Here is a 22,589-nt window from a genome sequence, read left to right as displayed (position 1 = left end):
GTGCCTGTGAAGAGTGGGAGCTGTGAATGCCAACAGCCGACCACGAAAGCAGGCTGAAGCCAGGGGCTGAACAACCAAGGCGAATGCTACAACCCCCAGGCACCTTTCAGGAGCTCCTCACTCTCCTTCTCAGAGGCAATTTTCTTTTAATTTACACGCTGTTCTAGCAACTTGGTTATTCTCTTTCCCAGAGGACAACAAATCCAAAGCAGCATATAAAAGGGGAGGGGAGTGGGGGCTGGAGACTGTGGGAAAATGATGGCTCTGCAGGAAGAGAGGTACCAGGGAGACTACTGAAGACATACACACACCACACGCCACTCCCATGCATGTACCACACATGCCACATACACACCACTCACGCATGCCACTGATACGCACCACATACTCATCACTCATGTGCATCGTTCACATACCACATACACACAGGGCTCACATGCAGCACTTGCACACACTACATACACACCACATACACATGCTACCACTCATAGACACCACATGCATGTACCACATGCACACACTGCCACTCACAGACACCACACACACACAAACGCTACTCACACACCACATACGTACAAAACTCACATGCAAAGCTGGTTCAGCTGGGGTGCCTACCGAACACACGCACCCATCACATACATACCACTACTCATATACACATGTATACATACCACTCACACACTAAGCTGGTTCAGATGGGTTACCTATTCAACACACACACCACTCACACCACACATAACACCACCCTTCACACATATTGCACACCACCACTCGTATACATCAGATACACACAACTCACACAGGCTGGCTCGGCTGGGGTGCCGACTGAACACACACACACACACACACACACACACACACAGCTGATTAATCTGAAATTCCTCAGCTTCCTACTTGCTTTCCTTGGCTTTGGGGCCCCATCTCTCTGCTGCCATACTGTCTCCTTCACGGCCTCCCTTCCTCTGTCTGCCCAGATCTCATCTCTGCCCTGTCCTCTCTTCCTTCCACCTCTACCACAGAGCTCAAACTCTCAAGGTGACAGGGTTCAGCAAGTGGAGACCAAGGAGAAAAGAAGAGCTTGCACTGCCCACAAAGGGGGTGGCCAGGACCCAGGTGCTAGCTCCAACACTGTCCCTGCAAGGGACTATGGGTCTCGGCTTGCTAGATAGTCTCTTTGTTTGTTTTTTAAAGAGGAGCTGGAAGTTTATGTGAAACTGCCCAAGTTCTAAAACATTGGTAAAGAAATGTGAAAACACACATTGGGCCAAACAAAACTGTCGGTCTAGAGTGGCTTCCACATGCTCCTGGGAGACTTGGTCTCTCCAGGTCATGGCTTCAGGAACAGTGAATACAAAGTCCCCCGGCACTGCCTCTGGACAGGGTCTCTCTTAGGCTCAGATCCCAAAACCACCTTCCCGCAAGACACGGTACCCAGTTGGCCCTCAGGGACCTCACCGACACCTCCAACTCCTTGTCCTGCTCCACACCCAGCCTGTCCACTTGTCTGGGCCTGATGCAGGCCTGGGGAGCCATGGGTCCCACATGGTTACCCCCCAACCCTATTTAACTCAGGCGGCGCTGAGACGTTTATATGAAAAACCACACAAACACACGAGTGACCAAGGCATCTACTGGACTACCCAAGCCAGACTCCTGTGTCTGTCATGGTGGTCTTCCCCTTCTCTCATCACCCTGGCCCACTCTACCACCCAATTAGCTCAAAGTCCCACAGCATCACCTGCTGCTTTGGTGTCCCCTCAGCCTTTTATGGCAAACTCAGGCAAAACAGCCTGAGTTGCCACTCAGCTTCACCCTCCCATCAGAATCTGAAAGCAGAGTGCCCAGAATTTGTGCTTATTAGACTCACCCAGGGAGCTAGTCAAAAGTGCAGATTCTGGGTCCCACTCCTGTCAAAATTCTGATTCTGTAGGGAGGAGCACAAAACATGCTCTTCTTTGGTTTTGGAGCACTCTTCTTTATTTTTTTTAAATAAAGATTTTTAATTTATTTATTCATGAAAGACACAGAGTGAGAGAGAGAGGCAGAGACACAGGCAGAGGGAGAAGCAGGTTCCATGCAGGGAGACCGATGTGGGACTCGATCCTGGGTCTCCAGGATCAGGCCCTGGACTGAAGGTGGCGCTAAACCGCTGAGCCACCCGGGCTGCCCTGGAACACTCTTCTTTACAAGTTTGCAGAGCCACTCTGCTCAAGGTGCTCAGGTGCCCACACCTGGGCAAACACTATCCTAGACTGTGGTCTTTCTGAGCCATAAATTTCCTGGTGTGTTCCCTACTTCAGTGGCTCCCCACAGCCTTCAGGATATAATGTGGTGATAGAGGTGGCCCCAGCTTTTGTCCAACTTCATAGCTACACACAGGTGACTAACCTGGTCCTACTTTTTCAATCTGTCTTTGCAAACCCATCTCCATCTGTAGGAATGCCCCTCCTACCTTCCTCCATGGCCAACTCCTACTCACCCCTCAAGGATGAAGCTCATACGTCACCTCTGCTGAGGAGCTGTCCCTGAATTTCCAGAGTGGATAAACTTCTTGTCCTCTATCCTCCCATATCACACTGTCATAAATGATCTCTAATTCATTTTATTTAACAAATACACAGGGACCACTGGGTGGCTCAGTCGGTTAAGCACCTGCCATCGGCTCAGGTCATGATCTGAGCAGCCTGGGATTGAGTCCTCCATCTCCCTCTGCTGTTCCCCCTGCTTGTGCTCTCTGGTTCTCTCTCTGTCAAATAATAAATAAAATCTTTAAAAACAAACAAACAGGGATGCCTGGGTGGCTCAGAGGTTGAGAGTTTGCCTTCAGCTCAGGGTGTGATCCTGGAGTCCCAGGATCGAGTGCCATGTCGGGCTCCCCGCATGAAGCCTGCTTCTCCCTCTGCCTGTGTCTCTGCCTCTCTCTTTCTGTGTGTGTGTGTCTCTTATGAATAAATACATAAAATCTTTAACAACAACAACAACAAAAAAAAACAAAACAAAAACAAACAAACATACATACATTGATCACTGTGTAACAGGCACTGTTTTAGGTGTTTCAAAATATGAGCTCACTGAATACTTCACTAACCCTATGAAATAGGGACTGTTTTATCCCCACTCTACAGATGAGAAAACTGAGACGGTAAATAACATGGCTGAGGTCACCAATCTGGTAAATGGCTGGGATTCAATCTGAGCAGTCTGGCTTTTTCTTAGAGCCATGTTCTTTCACCGGCTCACCTTACATGATATCACCTCTTACCTATCCTAGCGTACCGCACACTCTATTCCAAGTGTCTGCTCATGATTTTCCTCCAGTAGGACAGATAGCTCCTTGGGTCTATGATGGAAACTCAAGGAACATTTGCTGAAGGTCAAAGCTGTACGTACTCATGGCGCTGGATCAACAAGAAAAGATAAAATTCATAAAATCTCAGAGTTTAAAAAGGCTTTAAATAGAATCAGGCCCAATGACCTGCCTTCTCAGGTCAGAGAATGCTCCAGAGCAATGCTCCAGAGTTTGCACTACCTCTGCATGACATGGACTCTTAGGACACTCCACCTTACGCTTAGCTGGAATGTGTCCCCATGGTCACCTGGGCCACACAGAATAAGTCTGACTCCTGCAGAAAGGGCTCTTCCGATATTGAGGGCAGCCCTGGCTTTCACTGCAGCAGGGTAATCTTCCCTCTTCCCTCCAGTCCATCTTCGATAGTTTCCTCAGAACCTGCTCTGGTCAACTGGTTTGCCCTGCCTGGGAAGATCACCCCCAGATATAGTGCCATGTGCCCAGTGTAGACTGGCCACATTCATGCCAATGAGCTCTGATCAAAAACAAATAAAGCCTCCTCCCTGACAAGTGGCTGAAGGAACACAAGCCTTGGCAGCCTTCAGGACACCAAGAGTCCTGGCTTCTGAAGAAGGTGCCTGGTGATGGGACTCCGTGCTGTTGCTTCAAAGGTTCACACTGACTATGCTCCTACAAGCCAAGCGTTTCCTAACAAGGCCTCTGTTCTCACACCAACATTGCAGCAGCAACTAATTCTACTTTACAGAAGAAGAAAGAGAGGCTCTGAGAGGTGCAACTTGCCCAAGGGCTCACAGCTGCTGAGTGGCAGAGCGGCATTCAAATTCAAGGCTGTCATTCCAGAGCCTGCGCAGGCTCCGTCACGCTGCCATTTTGGGAATGCCCGTTGGAACATGGCAGGACCAGCATAAAATACGAATTAAGGAAAGGCTGGGTTGAAGCAGCAAAATGGACGATTACAAGAGAGCAGCAGAAATGTAATTAATCAAGTCTTTATATCTTGGTGGTCTTGCCCTATGGCATTAAAGGAGTCCCTTAATCTGAGAAATGATTTTTCCACTCATAGACATTTCAGCTAGAATAACTAAAGATAGCTATGCTTGCTTGTTCCCTTCTATAATTCAGACATCAGGAATTTCAGAGTTTCCCTATTTTAAACTCAAAAATATCAAGGGCTTGAAAATACAAAATGAATGATTTCCATTAAAGGCTGTTACCATACAGCAAGTCATTAGTACCATTTAAAATAAACATATTTTGAGAAACTATGAACTGTATCTTAACCTTTTTTGTATCCCTTCCACCTACCCCCACCCCGACACTGTAAAAAATGCCCAACACACATAAGCACTTAATAAATATATCTGGGTTCACAGACCCACTTTCTATACCAAGAGGAAGAAATGCTTATTTAAACAACCTAAAAAATAATAATAATAAACAACCTGATTTTTAAAATTGTAACCTGGATCATAACTTTCTCATATCCAAAAAGCCTACAAGACAAAATAAAATACATGATCACTGCAGAAAGCAAATAAAATTATACTGATTCACTTAAAGCCTGAGGAAAACCAAGTTATATTTGATTACCTCACAAAGGTTACCTAAAATAGTTGTATGTGCAAATCTGGCATTTAAAAATTACTCTGAAGAGATGATGGAAAAAAAAGTCCATATATGTTAGGGTAAAAATGAAAACACAAATGTTAGTTAAACGTATACCTTTGTGGTATCAATTAGCGCAGTTCCTTACACCATAATAAGCAGCAACCCACAACGCAATTAAATAAAGCAATTAAACTCTATTTCTACAGAAATGGGTAAATTCCAAAGTTACAGTTTACCTAGAAGTAGAAGAGCAGTAAGAACATCCATATCTTAATATCTCTCCGAACTCCAACGTATCCAAGAATAAAGAGCTCCAACCCAGGCAGGCTAATTTACCCTGCAAAATTTCCCTTAAAAAAAGTATGGCTGAAAATTGGCTCTCCTAAAACAGAAGGTACTTTCAGAAGAGTTATATAATAAGCAAAACACACTGGCCAATTCAGTGACGTGGAAACCACCTCATGCAAGAGAAACGCAGCAAACACAAGTAACCCACATTCACATCTCAGATCCTGTCAGCTTCTCAGAATAAAAATCAAGGTTGACTGTAACCTCCTAACTCTCCAGCCAAAGGATGGAAAATTTTTAATGAAAAGTTATGAACAATTAAACTAGTGAGAGTCCTAACATATTTTTCTGGAATGGATTCGCATTTTATGGTTCATTAACCATCTGGAGTATCTTTAAACTTCCTATGCCTACCTACTCTTGACCTCATTTCCTATTCTGGAAGGATAAAATGAGTATTTTTAATTGTCTTTAGTATTAGAAATAGCCTGTCATATGTACCAGACACGTGCATGGAGTATGTCACAAATTGGAGGTGTATGAGGGAAGCTTGTTCAAAGCCTCTCTTCAAACCACTTATTCCAAATGCCAAGTCTTTCCGACATTCCCCAGCGCACTCAGAACATCCCACTTGCTGAGCCACCTGGTCTTCTTCCCATTATTCAAACTGCGACAGAAACGCCACCTCCTCACAGAGCCATCCTAAGCAGTGATGGGTGCCAACCACTTATCTCCCATCCACCAGGGTGAGGTGGTAATATGAAGAAAAGGCAGGTGACAGCAAACACACAATTTCCAGCATCATACAGAAGATGTTCTCAGCTTCAAGTATACAGCACCAGAAGGAGAGGGAATTCGGGTCAGCTTGCTTTTCAGAATAGGTGTAGATTCATTCATTTAACAAGCAGTCATGAAAAACCTACTGTGTGGTTGGCAGTGCAGTTCCCGGGGCATAGAGGGAAACAGGACATGGCCCCTGCTCTCAGAGAACAGTCTTGTAGAAGCAAGAGACACAAGGGCGCCTGGTGGCTTAGCAGTTGAGTGTCTACCTCTGGCTCAGGTCGTGATCCTGGGGTCCTGGGATCGAGTCCCACATCAGGGTCCTCTGCTTCTCCCTCTGCCTATGTCTCTGCCTCTCTCTCTCTCTGTCTTTCATGAATAAATAAAAAAACAAAAAGCAAGAGACACAAGAACTCAACATTAGAGTTAGTGTAAGTGGTTAGTGTATGGGAGGGGACTGGTTTAAGGCATCCTGGATGCACATCAAAGAAGCATCAGACCCATCTGGGCTGGTGACCCTATCTATTCCTGCTGTGTCCGCCGGTGTGGGGGTAAGTCCTGGAAGTTTCCTAGAGAAGAAAAGGACTGAGTGAACCATGGGGAGTAAAGGATGGGAGGGAGCTGAGGAGGATGGCAGAGGGGCTGGTGGGATTTGGGCCCAGAGAACAGGGTAAATGTGTAGAGAATACCAAGCAATTCGGCATGAGAGAGGGGCCACTGGAGGGGCCACCACTGAAGGGTTACAACCAAGGAGATGCTGGGGCCAGACCTGTGTTAGAGGACAGCCACTTTGGCAGAGCAGTGGTGGTACTTTAGGCTTTGGGGCTGAACCTGAGCACAGGCTCCCAGTGAAGGACAAAGTGCTGGGCAGCAAGATCTGTGGACTGGCTTCATCAGCTGTGCTCTTGCCTCGCCACACGAGATTTCCTGGGCATGGTCCCTGCTGCCCAGGAAACTGAGTTTGGTACCTCATTCCCCTACACAACTGCAGCCTCACAGCTCACTGAACATAAAACAGACACCCAACCCTCAAAGAACCAAGCAGCAGGCTAACTACATCTGCTCACACTGGGCCACTCAGTGTCTCCCCCTTGGGGACCTAAGAATCTGAGAATAACTGAGTAGTTTAGGAATCTATGCAGAAGTCAAAAACCTATCGTGAGGCCCAGTGAGCACTCATTCGTTATGGCCAAAAAAGACGCTCAGGACAAAGCTCTGCAGTTTAGGATTTGTACTCACAACCATCCACCATCAGTACCAGCAATAAAAAGACTCAGTTGTTTTAAACTGCATTGTTCATTTGAAAAACAAAGGCTTTGGGGCCTACTTGTTTCCTCCCCACAAGGGCCCTCTATTCCAGAATGAAGCCCTCTCCCCTCCGGCGACCCAGTGACACCAGGCAATACTCACAGAATTGCAGGCTGAGGCTGACGAAGGCCAGCAGCGCAGCCAGGGCCAGCAGCAGCAAGAAGCGATTGCGGAAAAGCATTATTATTTGTTCTATTTTCTCTTCATGGTTTCACCTCCAATTGGGAACATATCCTGTGAATAAGACAGAGGCAATAAACATGTGTTCCGGGGTGGAAAACCAAGTTTGTCAACTGAAAATAATCCAATTAGCCCAGTCCTCCAGCAGGGAAGCGTGAATCCTCATCGGAGAACAATAGTTGGTTATGTCTTTGCCCCCCAAATAAGCCCAGCCGAGAATGTTCCCTTCAGATTAATGAGAGGAAACCAGTTCACGAGGGTTCCGTCTATCTGACATCCACAGAGAATGAGGTACTTTCCAGCACGACCTTTCCAAAGAAAAATGTAAGGAGATTGATGGAGCACTTACAGGGTGCCGACAATGAAGTCTTTATGGACCAGCTCACGCTCACCCCATTCTGACAACCAACTTCTAAATCTTCAACCTCCTTTGGTGAATATCTTGCTAATAGGATTCTGGTATTTTAAAATGTTGATCATTCACCTGAATGCCAATCATTGCCCTGTGTCCCACAGTAACACCTTTACGGACAGCTGGGGCATGCCAGAGAACCTGTCCGAATACTCAGTGGCCCCATCTGCCAGCTGAAGACCTTCGCTCATCTGGGCTGGTGACCCTATCTATTCCTGCTGTGTCCGCCGGTCTTCCTGCAGCCCCACTCTACCCCTTCCGATTTCCTCTAACTGTGTTAGAGTTCTGCAAAAGGACTTTAAAAAATGCTGAATGAGGTCCTTCTGTGAGAACAGTGAATGATTGGGTGATTGATTGCTCTAGGGTGTAACCCCATCAGTCTTAGATATCAAGATTGTCTCCCGGCTCTCTCTGGGGTTTAAAATAGAACTTGAAAATCACAATCTCTTCAGAAAAGGTTCAACCCGTTATGGTTCAAAGAGGACACTAATTTCAAAGCTCATTTTAGGGGCAGCATCTTTTCCTCCAAATACAATCTCCTTAGGAGCCACAATCAGACAAAAGGTCATTTGCTCACGTGGTGAGGGTTCCCATTGCACAACTTTGTGACTGTGTATTGAGGGGCTCCCAGGGTGGCTAAGTTCATTAAGTGCCTGACTCTTGATTTTGCATCAGGTCGTTGATCTCAAGGTCTTGAGACTTGAGTTCCACTTTGGGCTCCGAGGTCAGTGGGGAGTCGGCTTGGGGGCTTGGGATTCTCTCCTTTTCCCTCTCCCCCACTCGTGTGTGCACACGCATGTGCTCTCTCTCAAATCAATCAATCTTTAAAACCTATTGAATTGTGCACTTTGAGGGAACTGAATGGTTATGTGAATTCTATCTCATATTATCTTTTTTTTTTTTTAAGCCTATCTGTAGGGAACGAAGCAGGATCCAGAGCCTTGGAGTCTCTTGTTTCCCAGCCTGTAGTCCTAGCAAAGGGAGTCTGAGAACCACTCCTTTAAAGGGATTTGTCAGTCTTTCTACAAAGAGAATATTTGTTGAAAGGTTAACAAAAATATGCTTGCATCTCACAATTGAGCCTGTACGTTGATCACCAGCAAATCTGTGGACAAACAGATCCCAATTTTACACCTTCAAATAATCACTGCTTCTGTCCCTTTAGTCACCACCCCTAAGCAAGGACCAGTGCCTAGTGTCCCAAGGTGGCCTGTAACTCCTCCTGCGGACACCCCCTCCCTGCCCTGGAGGAGACTCTTTAGCCTCTCAAGCTCTCTCGCATCCTAAGACAGCACACTACCCTGGATGATCCCACCCAGGACTTAATGGATTTGGGACCCCAAATAAATGTTTTTTCTCAAAATTCAAATTCCTCATAAACTCCAGTTGAGAGTGTTTGAAAAGACACACACAGATCTGAAAGCAGCTCAGCAGAATCTCTCCTTGGTGAGGGGCTCTACACTGAACCCCCAAGGAGGCTGAGGTCACAGTATGAGACAGAGCATGGGTCCACCTGACTGTGGCACTGCAGGTAGTCCCTTCTGTGCTAACAAGGCAGGTGAACCCTTGATGCTGACAAATCCAATCCCAGATACAGAGTGTTAAGCCTGGGTGGCTCTGGAGGTGACCTTGGAGGTACCCTTGCTATTGCTTGTCTGGTGGCTCAATAGTAAACCTCGCCAAAGGAAAACAACCTCAGTAAAATCCAAGTCACAGTTTTTGTCCTCCACCCCCTAGACAGCCTCTACTGCTGGGCCCAACTTCCCAGAGGATGAGCACGGAAGGAGACAACATTCATCCGCAAACACCTGCCACAGTGTTTTCAAAACATACCCCACTTGGACAGAATAACAATCAGCTACCCTCGCACCCAGGGTGGGAGCCCCTCAGCAGCTTTCTCCCTCTGCTCTGCTTCTCCAGGACCCAGGAGCTTCTAACTGCGAGAAACCATTGTTCCCTGGGTTTCCATTCAAAGAGCACAGTGTCAACCAGCCACCATGCGGGGCCCTTGACACAACCTCTTTTATTCTCTCCAGGGCAGACATGTGCGTTTCTAATATGCAGGCAGAAAACCAAAACTCAAGAGCACAGGTTATTAAGACGCAGTGATAAGATGTAAAACAAGATCTCTGTGCCTTTACAGTTCGTTTTTATGTGTTGTCATGTCTTCCCAATAGGTCTGCTCAACTGAATTCTAGCTGCAAGCTGTGGATCAACGCAGAACAAGTGAGCTCTTGGCCTGTGCCAGCTTCTTAGGTCCTTGAAGACGGCTGGCAACTCCTCACTAAATTGCCTGTGGGTTTCATCTTTCTACCTTGATGGAAGCGCGAACTCTTCTCTCTGTAGCATTCCAGCTGTTCTCTCTTCAAATCTCAGGCCGGATTTGTAGGTTTTCAGGATGATTTGAAAATTATCTGGGTAAGTTGGTGGGGACAGGTGACTTGGGGACCCTACTCTTCCGCCATCTTGCCCCGCACCTCTGCCTGTGGGTTTCAGAACCCTCTTGTTATCTCAGTTATTCCTGATTGAATTTATTCTATTTCATTAATGATTTTCTTATAAGATTACTCCTTTTTATTTTTTTAATATTTTATTTATTTATTCATTAGACACACAGAGAGAGAAGCAGAGACATAGGCAGAGGGAGAAGAGGCCTTCCTGCAGGGAGCCCGATGTGGGACTCGACCCCAGGATCCCAGGATCACACACTGAGTCAAAGGCAGATGCTCAATCACTGAGCCACCCAGGTGGCCTAAGGAGATCCTTTTAATTTGCAGAGGGAGAGTGGGGTGTGTGGGTGGAGACTGGATCACAGAATGGGGAGCAGGTTCAGAGGATCGGTCTCCTTTGGGGTATCTCTATACTCCCGACAATAAATATGCTGGGGCTTTTCTTTATGCCTTCCTCCTCTCTGTCACCATGGCACCTTCTTTTGAGTCTGCCATGTTTTCCTTTACAAGCACATCTTCCTGTGTTCCAGCCTGGGAGATGGCCTTTGGGGTCTTTCAGAGCTCGCCAGTTCAGAGGGCTCTGCAGTCCTGGCTGCCTGAAAATGCTCTTTCTTGGGGGTCACATCAGCAGAGTGGTGCACAGGAGCAGCCCTCCAGAGCCAGACAGACCTGGCCAGAATGCTGAGCTCAGCGACATAGGCCAAGTTCCTTAATCTCTCTGAGACTCAGTTTCCTCATCTGTGAATAAGGGCTAATTACCTCAGGATGTTGTGAGGACTAAATTAAAAGTCTACGTACAATCCACAGCATACAACAGACTTTCAAAGGACAATGGTTGTTGCTGGCATTACTACCGCCTCATCTTCTCTCAGCTCACTTGGCCACTTCTTCCCTCCTCCTGGAAAACACTCAGGTGTCTCAACAGGAAGAGTCTCTTCACCTCTTTGTTGGTTCCTCCAGGTATGTGAGAACTGAAGGTTGACACATTATTGTCCACCTCTCCCTCTGTAGCTCCGTGGAAATGCTGTCTTCAGCCTCTTTCTCACTCTGGGCCTGGGAAACAATCTTGCTGGCCCTGGGAAATCACCCACCTCTGACTTCTAAGCCCGGTGGTGTCTTTTGCTTCGGTACCGCAGAGACAAGACCTGCCACCTTGGTTGCTCTGCATTTGGGTGTAGAAGGTGAGGGTCTTTTTTCCCTGTACTGGGGCCAGACCTGGTCCTTCAACTACTTCTTGCCTCCAGCCTCTTAGGGGATTTTCCACCACACTCACTGGCAGGTGAGGCCACCAGAACTATGACTAAGTAGTCTGCCTATGGTTTTACGTGACACTGCCTTTTCACACGAGGATGAACCACAAGACTGTCCAGAGTTGTCTTCTGGTGGGCAGTAGGTGGAAACTACCGCGACTTACTGAGTTAGACCACAGGGTTATAGCATGGTGGATTTGTAGCAGTGACAGTCCCCAATCTGTTCATGCCTTTCTGTTTCCATGGCAGGTGTAGTTTCCTCCTACATGGACTCTAAGCTTGGACAAGGTATATTTACTTTCGCCAATGGGAACAACAGAAACTGAGCTGTAAGGAGAGGCTTGGAAAGTACTTAGGCATTGGGGCCTGTCCTCCTTTGCAGCTTCTGGAACACTGAGACCACCATGGGAAGACACCCAGGCTAGCTGGTGGAGGATGCGCAACTACATGGAGCCCAAACAAGCAGCCCCTGCTGAGGCTCTCTTCAAATAACCAGCCTGCCCATCACCACATATGTGGGCAAGGCCATCCCAGACTCTTCCAGCTCGGCCACACAACCAGGAAAGTCAGCCCAGACTAAAAGAACTGCGTGGCCAACCCACAGATCACAAGCAAGTATAACGGTTGCTCTTTTAAGCCACTAAGTTTTGAGAGCTTCATACAAAACAAAAGCTAACTGATACAACAAAGAGGAAACAGCCTGTATCTTCACTAGGGATTTCTAAGCCAGGGCCTAGAGCTCTCTACCATGGTCTGCACAAAGCATGCAAAGCTCCACTTGTCTACTACATCCCTCAATAAGCTCAGTGCTTTTTGGACAGGGGCTATATTTAGTTCCAGATTTAAAATACTGGGGATGTGTTGGGTTAACCAGATGGCAGGGACTGTGTGCCTGCCTCACTGCTTGTAGTTTTTAGGCTACTGACATCTCTATACGTCTGTAGCTTGTCATTTGACACAGGCCTTAATCTGGGAACACCCACCTTTTTCCCCTTAATACTCTCAGGATTTCTGCACTCCCCCTTCAGAATCGGTTTTGGAACCATCAAACACCAAAAGCCAGGGATGTGGTCATAGTCTCATTATTTCCACTTGTGCTAGGAACCGGCCTGGGGTGATCATGGCTGTGGGGGTGAGCACACAGCCTGATGGGGGTGGTGACATCAAGCCCCAGGAAAAATACACGCCTTCTTCTGGAGCCTATTTTCCTAGAAAACTTGAAAAGTCATGCTTTGTTCTTAATTTTTTTAATGGCTACATAAACATAGTATCTAAAATTCACATGGATTTGAAGAATTTGTGTTTACAGCTGGAGCTAGAACCCCAATGTGTATGTGTGTGCACAGCCAAGCACAGATCACATAGTGGGACCTAGGGTGCATGGGTCAGAGAAAAGATGCCTTTGGCAGAGACCCTTCCTCAGTGTGAGAGACAGAGAGGAGCCCTGACGTAAAGGCAAGGACAAGGCTCCAGAGACCGGCCAATCTGGGCCAATTCCCTGCTCTGTCACTTAGTTTCTGTATGCCCCTCTGACAACTAATTAACTTCATTTCTCTGAGTCCAGGATCTCGATCCTTCAGTGAGAGTGTGAATAAGAGTATGAGAGAGCAGGAAGGCAGTGAGGTGCACAGCAGTGGCAGTGGGCATATGCCGTGTCTGCCCAGCTCCAGAGGAATCCTACAGATCCCTGCATCATCACCTGAACAAAAAGACTTGTCCTTTCCCCTGAGCTACTGCTTCTTCCCCATACTGTGGCTCCTCTTCCAAATCCTGACCACTGGCCACTTTTCTACTCACCAGCCCCAGCCCCAGCCGTCAGGGCAGTCAGCCACGTTTGCAGCCCCATTCCCGACTCCTTCACCACGAAGAGTCTTCCCCTTGGCTGACTCATCTGTGGTGTTCCCCCCAGCCCTCCCTACACACACCACAGGTTTTCCAGCCTGGAACATCTGTGTCAGCTTCTGCTGGGCCCCATCCTAAGAAGACGAGGATTACCAGCCAATGGGCTCTGTCTCTGTGGCCTGAGCTCTGGCCCATTCTCCAGAGAGTCCATTCTCTTTTCCATCCATAGGGAGGAGGCTCGTGCAGCCACTCAAGAAGTCATGCAATCCGTGGGTTCCCTCCAGTCATCTTGCTGCATATTCCTTCCACAGGGGCTCTATGTGCACACTCCTGGGGTCTGCTCTGGCTCCACCAGATACTCCCATCACACTTGTCCTAGTCATGCCAAGTGATAGCCAGGTCTCTGGATCCACAGTGGGAAACCCCAGAGCCTGCTCACTCTCAGCCCAGAAAATAAGTGCATGTGAAGAGTCATTGCTACAGCACCAGGGTGAGATGCTGGGATTATGACCACCTTCAGCAAAGGACTCACATCTCCTTGTCCTCTGACATCTCTCAAGCCCATCACCTTCCAAGGAAAAGACGCTCTAGACTCAATATGGCATCATGACCCAATCTGACTCCTATAAATACTTCTGTAAAAATAACAGTTTTATGTTCCAGGCTGAAATGTAACAGTGGCTAGTAGTCATCAGATGTCTACTGGGCACAGTCTTAGTCCCTGTGCTAAACCCACACAGTAAAAATATCTTAAATCCAGAAATAAAATGATTACTCTGAATTCCTGATGAAACAGCAAAAAAGAAAACACACAGAAAAACGCAGCCAACTTTAACTTCATAGTAGATCTGAATGGTCAAAGAAAATATTTTAGAATATGATTTTGAAAAAAGGACTAGCTGATAGGTACTTCCCATTATGGTAAGTACCACTTCTGAATTAAGAGGAAAAAGGAACATGTCAAAGGTATTTTTATAAACTACCATTCTACCACCAGAGATTTCTAAAAGTCCAAGCCTTGGTCCGATTTTTACCTTGTAAGAGTGGAAAATGCCACGTCTGGTGACTCTGGTCTCAGGGTCCCCTTCAAAGTGTACAGAATTTAGGGTTTTAAACATGACCACAACGGCCTGAAAAAAAAAGTGTATTTAATTATCTCTCATTTGTGTAGTTAAAATACCATTACCAGGAATAGAAAGATGTTATTAAAGAAAATGCTTTAGATGTATTCTATACTTTGATTTTTTTGGGTCTTAATCACTTTAGCCTAAGTAAATACTGTATTACAATTTAAAAAAAAAACCCAAGGCTATAATTGTGACTAAATATGAACCACGCAAAGGTAAAAGCTATATCTTAATAGCCCTCTGTATCCAATGTCACCTCAACGTAGAGTTTAATTGCAAAATCAAAGACGCTTGGCTAAAAATAAACCAACCTTAAAGTCTGAGGAATGATGGACAGATTTCAGAACCTCCAAGAAATCCCCAGGCATCAGGACAGGCCCCAAGGAGTCTGTGGGCTCCTAGCAGTTATTCACATTCCAGCTAGTTTGCATACTCAGTTCTAAAGGGTGAAACCAATTCATTCATCCAGTCAATCAGTCCATTCAAAACAACATTTCTCCAGAGCCAATATGTGTTGGGCATCATCCACAGTGCTGTGACCCAAAACACAGGATGCAGTTCCGTCATCTTGAAGCTCACAGCTAAAATGTATAAAAATATCTATGGGAGGATGATTCAAGATCTAGGAATTGCTTTAAAATATTCGGGGGGGGGGGAGCGTAGGTTGAGGAAGAATTAATAAATCAAGATCAGCAAACTGCTGAGTGTTGAAGCCGGTTAATGGATTCTTGAGGATGTATCATATGATCCTTTTTGCCTTTGAGTGTGTTAGAAATTAATAGTTTAAAAAAAAAAAGGGGGATGCCTTGGTGGCTCAGCAGTTGAGCATCTGCCTTCAGCTTAGGGTGTGATCCTGGGATCCAGGATTGTGTCCTGCACTGGGCTCCCTGAGTGGAGCCTGCTTCTCCTTCTGCCTGTGTCTCTGCCTCTCTCTGTGTGTCTCTCCTAAATAAATAAAATCTGGAAAAAAAAAAAAAAAGAAAGAAAGGAAGAAAGCTCACAGTCTGGTCAGTGAAACAATGAGTAAAATGGCCATTATACCCTATGAAACCAGTGCCATCAGGCAGAAGAATGGGGAGAAGAGGAGACCCACTTAGGCGCAGAGAGGGAGCACAGCTTTCCTGGGAGACACTCAGTGGAGCTCAATCTTGAGTAGATTGGAACTGGTGCATTTATTATTGCATTTTTAGGAAAACAGAACGAACCAAAGATAGGACCAAATAAGACTGTACTGACTGTTGGGGGCAAGAGGGAGGGGGCCATCCTACTGTTCATGAGCGTCAAGAGCCACTCATGGGAGTGGGTTAGTCCAGCACCATGCAACAGCTGCACATGCAGTGAAGCGCTGTGCCCGGGGAAAGCTGGCTACCCAGAGGCCCCACATGGGCTTGGCCAGGGAGGCCTCACTTTGTCTGGGTCTGCTCCTCCCTGGGGAGAGTCTGCCCGTGGCCTGGCACCCAGAGGCAGGTGAGCTGCAAGGGCCACACTCCTCCTATCTAGGCCAGCCTACCTGATGATCGCAAGGAGTCCCATCACCAAGGACACCAGACAATACATGCACTGATGGCCACTCCCTCCCAGGAGCCCCCTCTGGGCCCAAAGTCACTAACTTCCAGGTTGGAGCAGAAGGAGTGTGATCCCAGGATCCATGCCATCAATCAGTGCCAGGCTAGCCTAAGGGACAGTCCAACTTCCTGGATGGACCCTCATTTTCTGGGGCCAAGGTCTTCCTAGCCGCAGCCTTTGGGAATACAGGACAGGAGCAAGGCCAGAAGCCTCCGTGCTCCTCTCATGGGGACAACACCTTGAAGGACGCCTATTAGGTACATGGTGTGGTTCTCCTTGAACATCCTGCACTTTGCCCCATGGCTAACCCCCCTCCCCCCTCAGAGCTCCTCTCTCACCAGGGTCCTCTCCTCCTAAAGAACAGCTGTCTTCTACCCCGGGATAGTGAAAGGTGATGTAACCCATGACAACATCATGCCCCGATGTGACAGGAGTGGCAACAGCCATTTCCTGGCTCTGGGGTAATAATGAGGGGTTGAGGGAGGCAATCAACACAGCAGATGGATCTCCAAACTGGCCCTGGGTAAAGGGTAGCAGCAGGCCCAAGGCTCTTTAGCCCTACTTGCAGAGTTCGCTATGATCTGGCCACACCTCACCAATCCCACCTCAGGCTCCAGTCCTTCTCACAACACAGTTAAGTGTGGGCTCAGCGATCAGTTGGCTAGGTCTAAAGCCCTTCTTAAACCCTTACTGAGCCACAGTTTCCCCATCTATGAAAAGGGAAAAACCAGAGTCTCCACCTCACACATTATGTAGGGATAGTGAGGTTAACAGGTGTAAGAGACCCAGAATAGTACCTGGCTCCTAATAAGTGCCAAGTGAGCTAGCAGTGACTTCTCTTATGGCTTTTTTTTTTTTTTTTAAGATTTTATTTATTTATTCATGAGAGACACACAGAGAGAGGCAGAGACATAGGCAGAGGGAGAAGCAGGCTCCCTGTAGGGAGCCTGATGTGGGACTTGATCCCAGGACCCCAAGATCACAACCTGAGCCAAAGGCAGATGCTCAACCACTGAGCCACCCAGGTGCCTCTCTCTTATGGTTTTAATACCAACTTTAATACCATGTATGAGGTACTCACCCTGCTTCCCCTTCATCTCTTCCCCCACTCTAGAAATAGAATGCCTGTGGGACCATGCCAGAGAAGGTCAGAGCTTAAAGAGGTTTTAAAGATCACCTGATTCAAGTCCTTTGGTTAACCAGAAGAGAGGTCAGGACAGGTCAGAACTGGCATAAGGCTCCAGGCTACTCGGGAGACTGGCTCTTATGACTCAAATCCTTGCTTCACAATCAGAGTGGCAGCCAGCACTCTCTCTCTCCTTGTTACAAGCTTCCTCTCCACTCTAGAGGACATACTGTGTGGCAGATACTTCTGTCTCCTGGTATCTATTTGCTCTCTTTTTCTTCCTCAGGGAACCCTCTAGGTTTTAGCTGGATACGTGGTCACCTAGCTAGAGATGATATTTTCCAGAATCCCTTGCAACTAGTTGTTGCCATATGATCAAGTTTGGGCCAATGAGTTATGACTGGAAGCCTTATGTGCAGTTCTGAGTCAAAAGGACTACCTCATTCTGACCTTCCTTCTTCACCATTTCCCATGCTCTGAATCACTGGCATGGGGGTAAGCCAGCATTCTTGAAGCCCATGGAGACAATATCCTAGTGGATAAGAGAGAAGAGCCCTGGATGACCACAGGGGGCAGACTACCCATTTCCTTGACTGTCACCCACCCAAGCTGTTTTGGGAGACAATAAATAATCTCACAACCTTTTAAAATCAGTGTTATTTCACTTCTGTTAAAGCAGTCAAACGAATAACCTAACTAGAACCTGCCACTGGTCCTCTTCATGGGGGCTCCCTCTGTAGGCAGCGATGAATAAAAACATACACATTCATGACAAATGGTATTAGGCAGAAAAATCTCACACATTTTAAAATGCCACTCTTAGGTAGGATATAAATGAGTCACGGTTGTGATAACTTTTGTTCTTTTTGAGTTTTATCTTTTCTTTTACCTTGAATTATTTATGCATCTATGAAGATGGGTTGGCTGCAAGTAACAGAAAACCCTCACTTAATGCAAAGGCTCTCAACCCTATTCTCACATAATGAGTCACAGTGTGAGGAACAGTGGCTCCATGTGAGGTAATTCAGCAGCCCAAAAGCATCATCAGGAAGCCAGGCTCTTTCCATCTCTGGACTCTCTGCCATCCTGTCTTTGTTTGTTCCTAGGATGACTGTCCCTCAAGGGTTTTAAGATGGTGGCCACACTCACAAGCATCACTGTCACACTGGCCAATCTGCAGAGGGAGAAGGGACAATCCTGTACATTCCTACTGGAAACAAGGAAGGCTTTCCTTGAAACCCTCCAGAGGACTTCCCCTAATGTCTAACTGCCAGAACAGCATCACAAGCCCATGCCCCAACTCATCACTGACACCAGGAATGGACCACAAGGACTGAGTGAAAGGATTCACCTCTTGAAAGAGGCCCATGGAGGAAGGGAGGGAGCGGAGGCCCACACAGAATTGAGTTCTGTTAGGAACAAGGGAGCAAGGGGATGCCTGCAATAACCCACAATTGCAGAAGATTTGACAACACACACAATTATTCTAAAAAATAATGACAGTACCAGTACTTTTCAAACCTAGCAATCAAAGCACATACAGTCATAATTATATGTTTAAGAAACATCAGTGCTGGTTTGCTCAGGTATGATTCAGCAGTGATAAATGGCAGAGTAGTAACCCTCAGCACTGACTACAGCCCATGTTCTACCAACAAGACCTTTTATTCTATATTTTACATGTGTTTAAATATACAACATGAATTATTTACCTACCATTGCTTTCCAAAAAGGATTTGAGGCAGATAATCTATGGATTTAGTATTTTTAATCCCTGAAATAGTAAAGGTTTTTAGTTTTCTTTTTCCCCATTTATGAACTATACATTCCTGCCACTCTCTCTTCTGAGGTTTTTTTTCTTCCCTAGCTCTACAAAAGATAAACTTGTCAATGTGTCTGATCATTTCTCAGGACCAGAACAGATTGAAATAATTAATTCATCAAGCCAGGATTTTCGATCTTACATACTCCTCAGTGATCTCTTTCTGACATTCTGGGAGAAGCCTGTGTTCCATCCAACTTCACTGCTCTGCTTTCTGAAAGTTGGAGAAGTAGCGAAATGTGCCAGTCTGAAATCAGCATATTCTGACTTCAGAATCTCAAGAGCAACTCTAAGTACATCAACAAAAAAACAGGAGACCGGAGACTGTGCAGTTGGCATGATTTACTCATCACAAAGCTACTTAAAAAATATAGCTGATTCTTTTTTATTTTTGTAAGCAAGCTGTGTCAGTTAAAAGTTTGTTACAATGTCAAGGGAAGCACGAAACATTAAATAGGCAGGGCTGTAAAGCTAGAAATACAAATAGACAATAAAGGGTTGCATGGCAAAAGCCAAATTTTACAGGTAAAAAAATAAAAAGAGCTCAGGAGGGAGGGCCCGTGAATCACAGGTGTGCATTGTGAATCAGGCCCACCTGAAGGGCCGCTTTCTGTGGCCATCTTCGCTTTCTGAAAGCTGTGTTTCCTATGTTAGCAATACTACACAGAAGCAAGATTTTGTTCTGGGCAAACACATAGATGGGAGCACTGATGCATGCCCAATGAGGCCTTTTTCAGGATTGAAGCACCCTTACCTACTACAGAGCTTTGACTAAACCCCGTGCTCAGTGGCAGTTCAGTCGATGACTTGATCATGATGAGGCGTGGAGTATCAGGTCCCCTATAGATAATCACTGCCAGTATCCACGGCAGGAACTCCATGTCCTTAAAATGTTTTTTTAGAAAACTTCTGCATGGTTCAGTGAGAGGCTGGCAACATCAGTGTCAGTACAAAATGAGCCCTCCTGCTCAAGGAGGTAGTCAAGTGTAAGTAGTCACTTGCTGGTGATGCTGTGAGGGGGCTGACACAGGTGACCTCTAGGAGCCCTCCATGTACTTGAGATCCAAGGATTGTCTGGTTCAGATCCCAAAATAAGCTCTCAAAACTTTTGTTGCTCCTTTGCAGTTACAAACTCTATAAAAACAGAGCTAAGAGTACTGTCACACAGAATCACAGACATTTAGCTTGGGAAGGAATGTGAATTGCTATCTGGTCCAAACTCCCTTCCGGTAAAGTATGGACTAACACTGTTATAAACTCCAAAACTTTGATTCAGCTTAGGTTAAAGCTGTAATTAAACATAAGCCTCAAAGTCAATGGTACTCATCATACACAATAGTGGAAAGCTGAGAGCTTTTTATCTAAGATCAGGAAAAGACAAGGGTGGCCACTCTACTTCTATTCACTGTAGTACTAGAAACTCTACCCAGAGCAATTAGGTAAGATGAAATAAAAGACATCCAAATCAGAATGTAAAAAATAGCACTGTCTCTATTTGTAGATATATAGAGATATAGATACAGATATATAGATAGATTATATCTATATATATCCCTGCAAGTTTATATATGTATGTATATAGATATAAAACAACCTAATGACTCCACCAAAAAACTGTCAGAGCTAATAAATGAATTTGGTGAAGTTGCAGGATACAAAATCAATGTAGGAGAATCATTTGCATTTCTAAGTTATTTTTTTTTTAATTTTTATTTATTTATGATAGTCACAGAGAGAGAGAGAGAGAGATAGAGGGAGAGAGAGGCAGAGACATAGGCAGAGGGAGAAGCAGGCTCCATGCACCAAGAGCCTGACGTGGGATTCGATCCCGAGTCTCCAGTATGGCGCCCTGGGCCAAATGCGCCCAGGGATCCCATCATTTGCATTTCTATACACTAACAACAAAATCTCAGAAAGAGAGCTTTAGGAAACAATCCCATCTACAGTTGCATCAGAAAGAATAAGATATCTAGGAATAAACTTAACCAACAAGGTGAAAGACCTCTACACTGAAAACTATGACATTGATAGAAAAAAAGAAAACTAAAGAAGACGCAAATAAATGGAAAGATGTTCTGTGTTCATGGTGTAAGTGAATTAATATTGCTAAAATATTCACACTATTCAAAGCAATCTCCAGAGTCAAAGTTCCAATAGCATTTTTCACAAAAATAGAAAAAAAAATCCTAAAATTAGTATTTAACCACAAAAAAACCCCAAACAGATAAAGCAATCTTGAAAAAGAACAAAGCTGGAAGCATCATACTTCCTGACTTCAAACTATATCATAAAGCGATAGTAATCAAAACAGTATGGTATTGGCATAAAAACATGGATCAATGGAATAGAATAGAGATCCCAGAAATAAGCATATGCATACATGGGCAATTAATTTATGACGAAGGAGTCAAGAACATACAATGGGGAAAAGATAGTCTCTTCAATATATGGTATCGGAAAAACTGGACAGGCACCTGAAAAGAAAAAAACTGAACCCCTACCTTATACCATCCACAAAAATTAAGCCAAAATGAATGAAAGACTTAAATGTAAAACCTAAAACCATAAAACTCCTAGAAGGAAAGATAGGGGCTCAGCTCCTTGACTTCATTCTTGTCAATGACTTTTTGGATTTGACACCAAAGCCAAAGGCAACAAAAGCAAAAGTAAACAAATGGGACTACATCAAACTAAAAGGCTTCTGCACAGCAAAAGAAATAATCAACAAAATGAAAAGGCAATCTATGGAATGGGAGAAAATATCAGCAAATCACCTATCAGATAAGGAGTAAATATCCAAAATAGATAAAGACCTCACGACTCAACTACAGAAAAACTATTTGATTTAAAAAATGTGCAGAGGAACTGCATAAACATTTTCCCAAAGATATACAAACGGCCAACAGGTACATAAAGAGATGCTCAACATTACTGATCTACGGAGAAATACAATTCAAAACCACAATGAGATATCACTTCACATCTATTAGAAAGGCTGTTATCAATAACAATGTTATTTTACAAGAGATAGTGTTAGTGAGAACCTGGAGAAAAGGGAACCCTTGTGCACTGTTGGTGGGAAGACTAACTGGTGCAACCACTGTGGAAAACTGTAGAGAAGTCCCTTAAAAAATTAAAAACAGAACTACCATATGATCCAGCAATCCCACTTGTGGGTATACACATGAGGGAAAGTCAGTATCTTGAAGCAATGTCTGTGCCCTACGTTCATGGCAGCATTACTTTTAATAGGTAAGAAAATGTGGAAACAATTTAAGTGTCCACTGACAGATAAATGGATAAAAAAATGTGGAATATATATATACACACATATATATATAATATAATGGCACACACACACACACACATATATAACGGCATATTATTCAGTCATTAAAAAAAGGAGGAAATCCTATCATTTGCAACAACATGGATGGAACTTGAAGGCATGATACTAAATGAAACAAGTCAGACAGGGAAACACAAATAATGTATGAACTCACTTATATGTGGAATCTAA

The 22,589-nt window shown here is 45.3% G+C and overlaps 1 protein-coding gene across 12 annotated transcripts in view; it reads right to left on the bottom strand.

Moving 5' to 3' along the window:
• The window catches only part of PXYLP1 (2-phosphoxylose phosphatase 1), a 72,432-nt gene that overhangs the window by 28,582 nt on the left and 21,261 nt on the right, over window positions 1-22,589 (bottom strand). For 9 of the 12 annotated variants that reach the window (XM_041734149.1, XM_041734154.1, XM_041734151.1 and 6 more), the window contains 2 exons: window positions 14,463-14,558; window positions 7,397-7,528 (listed from right to left, as the gene is read on the bottom strand). In XM_041734149.1, coding sequence (XP_041590083.1) covers window positions 7,397-7,475 — 79 coding nt within the window. In that variant the 5' untranslated portion in view covers window positions 7,476-7,528; window positions 14,463-14,558. Of the gene's footprint in view, window positions 1-7,396; window positions 7,529-14,462; window positions 14,559-14,866; window positions 15,376-22,589 lie in introns of those variants that run through there. The other 3 variants (XM_041734158.1, XM_041734157.1, XM_041734156.1) reach the window with 2 other exon arrangements.

The sequence above is a fragment of the Vulpes lagopus genome, chromosome 19 (genome assembly GCF_018345385.1).
Source record: "Vulpes lagopus strain Blue_001 chromosome 19, ASM1834538v1, whole genome shotgun sequence".
In the NCBI taxonomy this organism is placed as follows: Eukaryota; Metazoa; Chordata; class Mammalia; order Carnivora; family Canidae; genus Vulpes; species Vulpes lagopus.
Note: the sequence above shows the minus strand (reverse complement) of the source record. Positions and strands in the feature narration are given on the sequence as shown.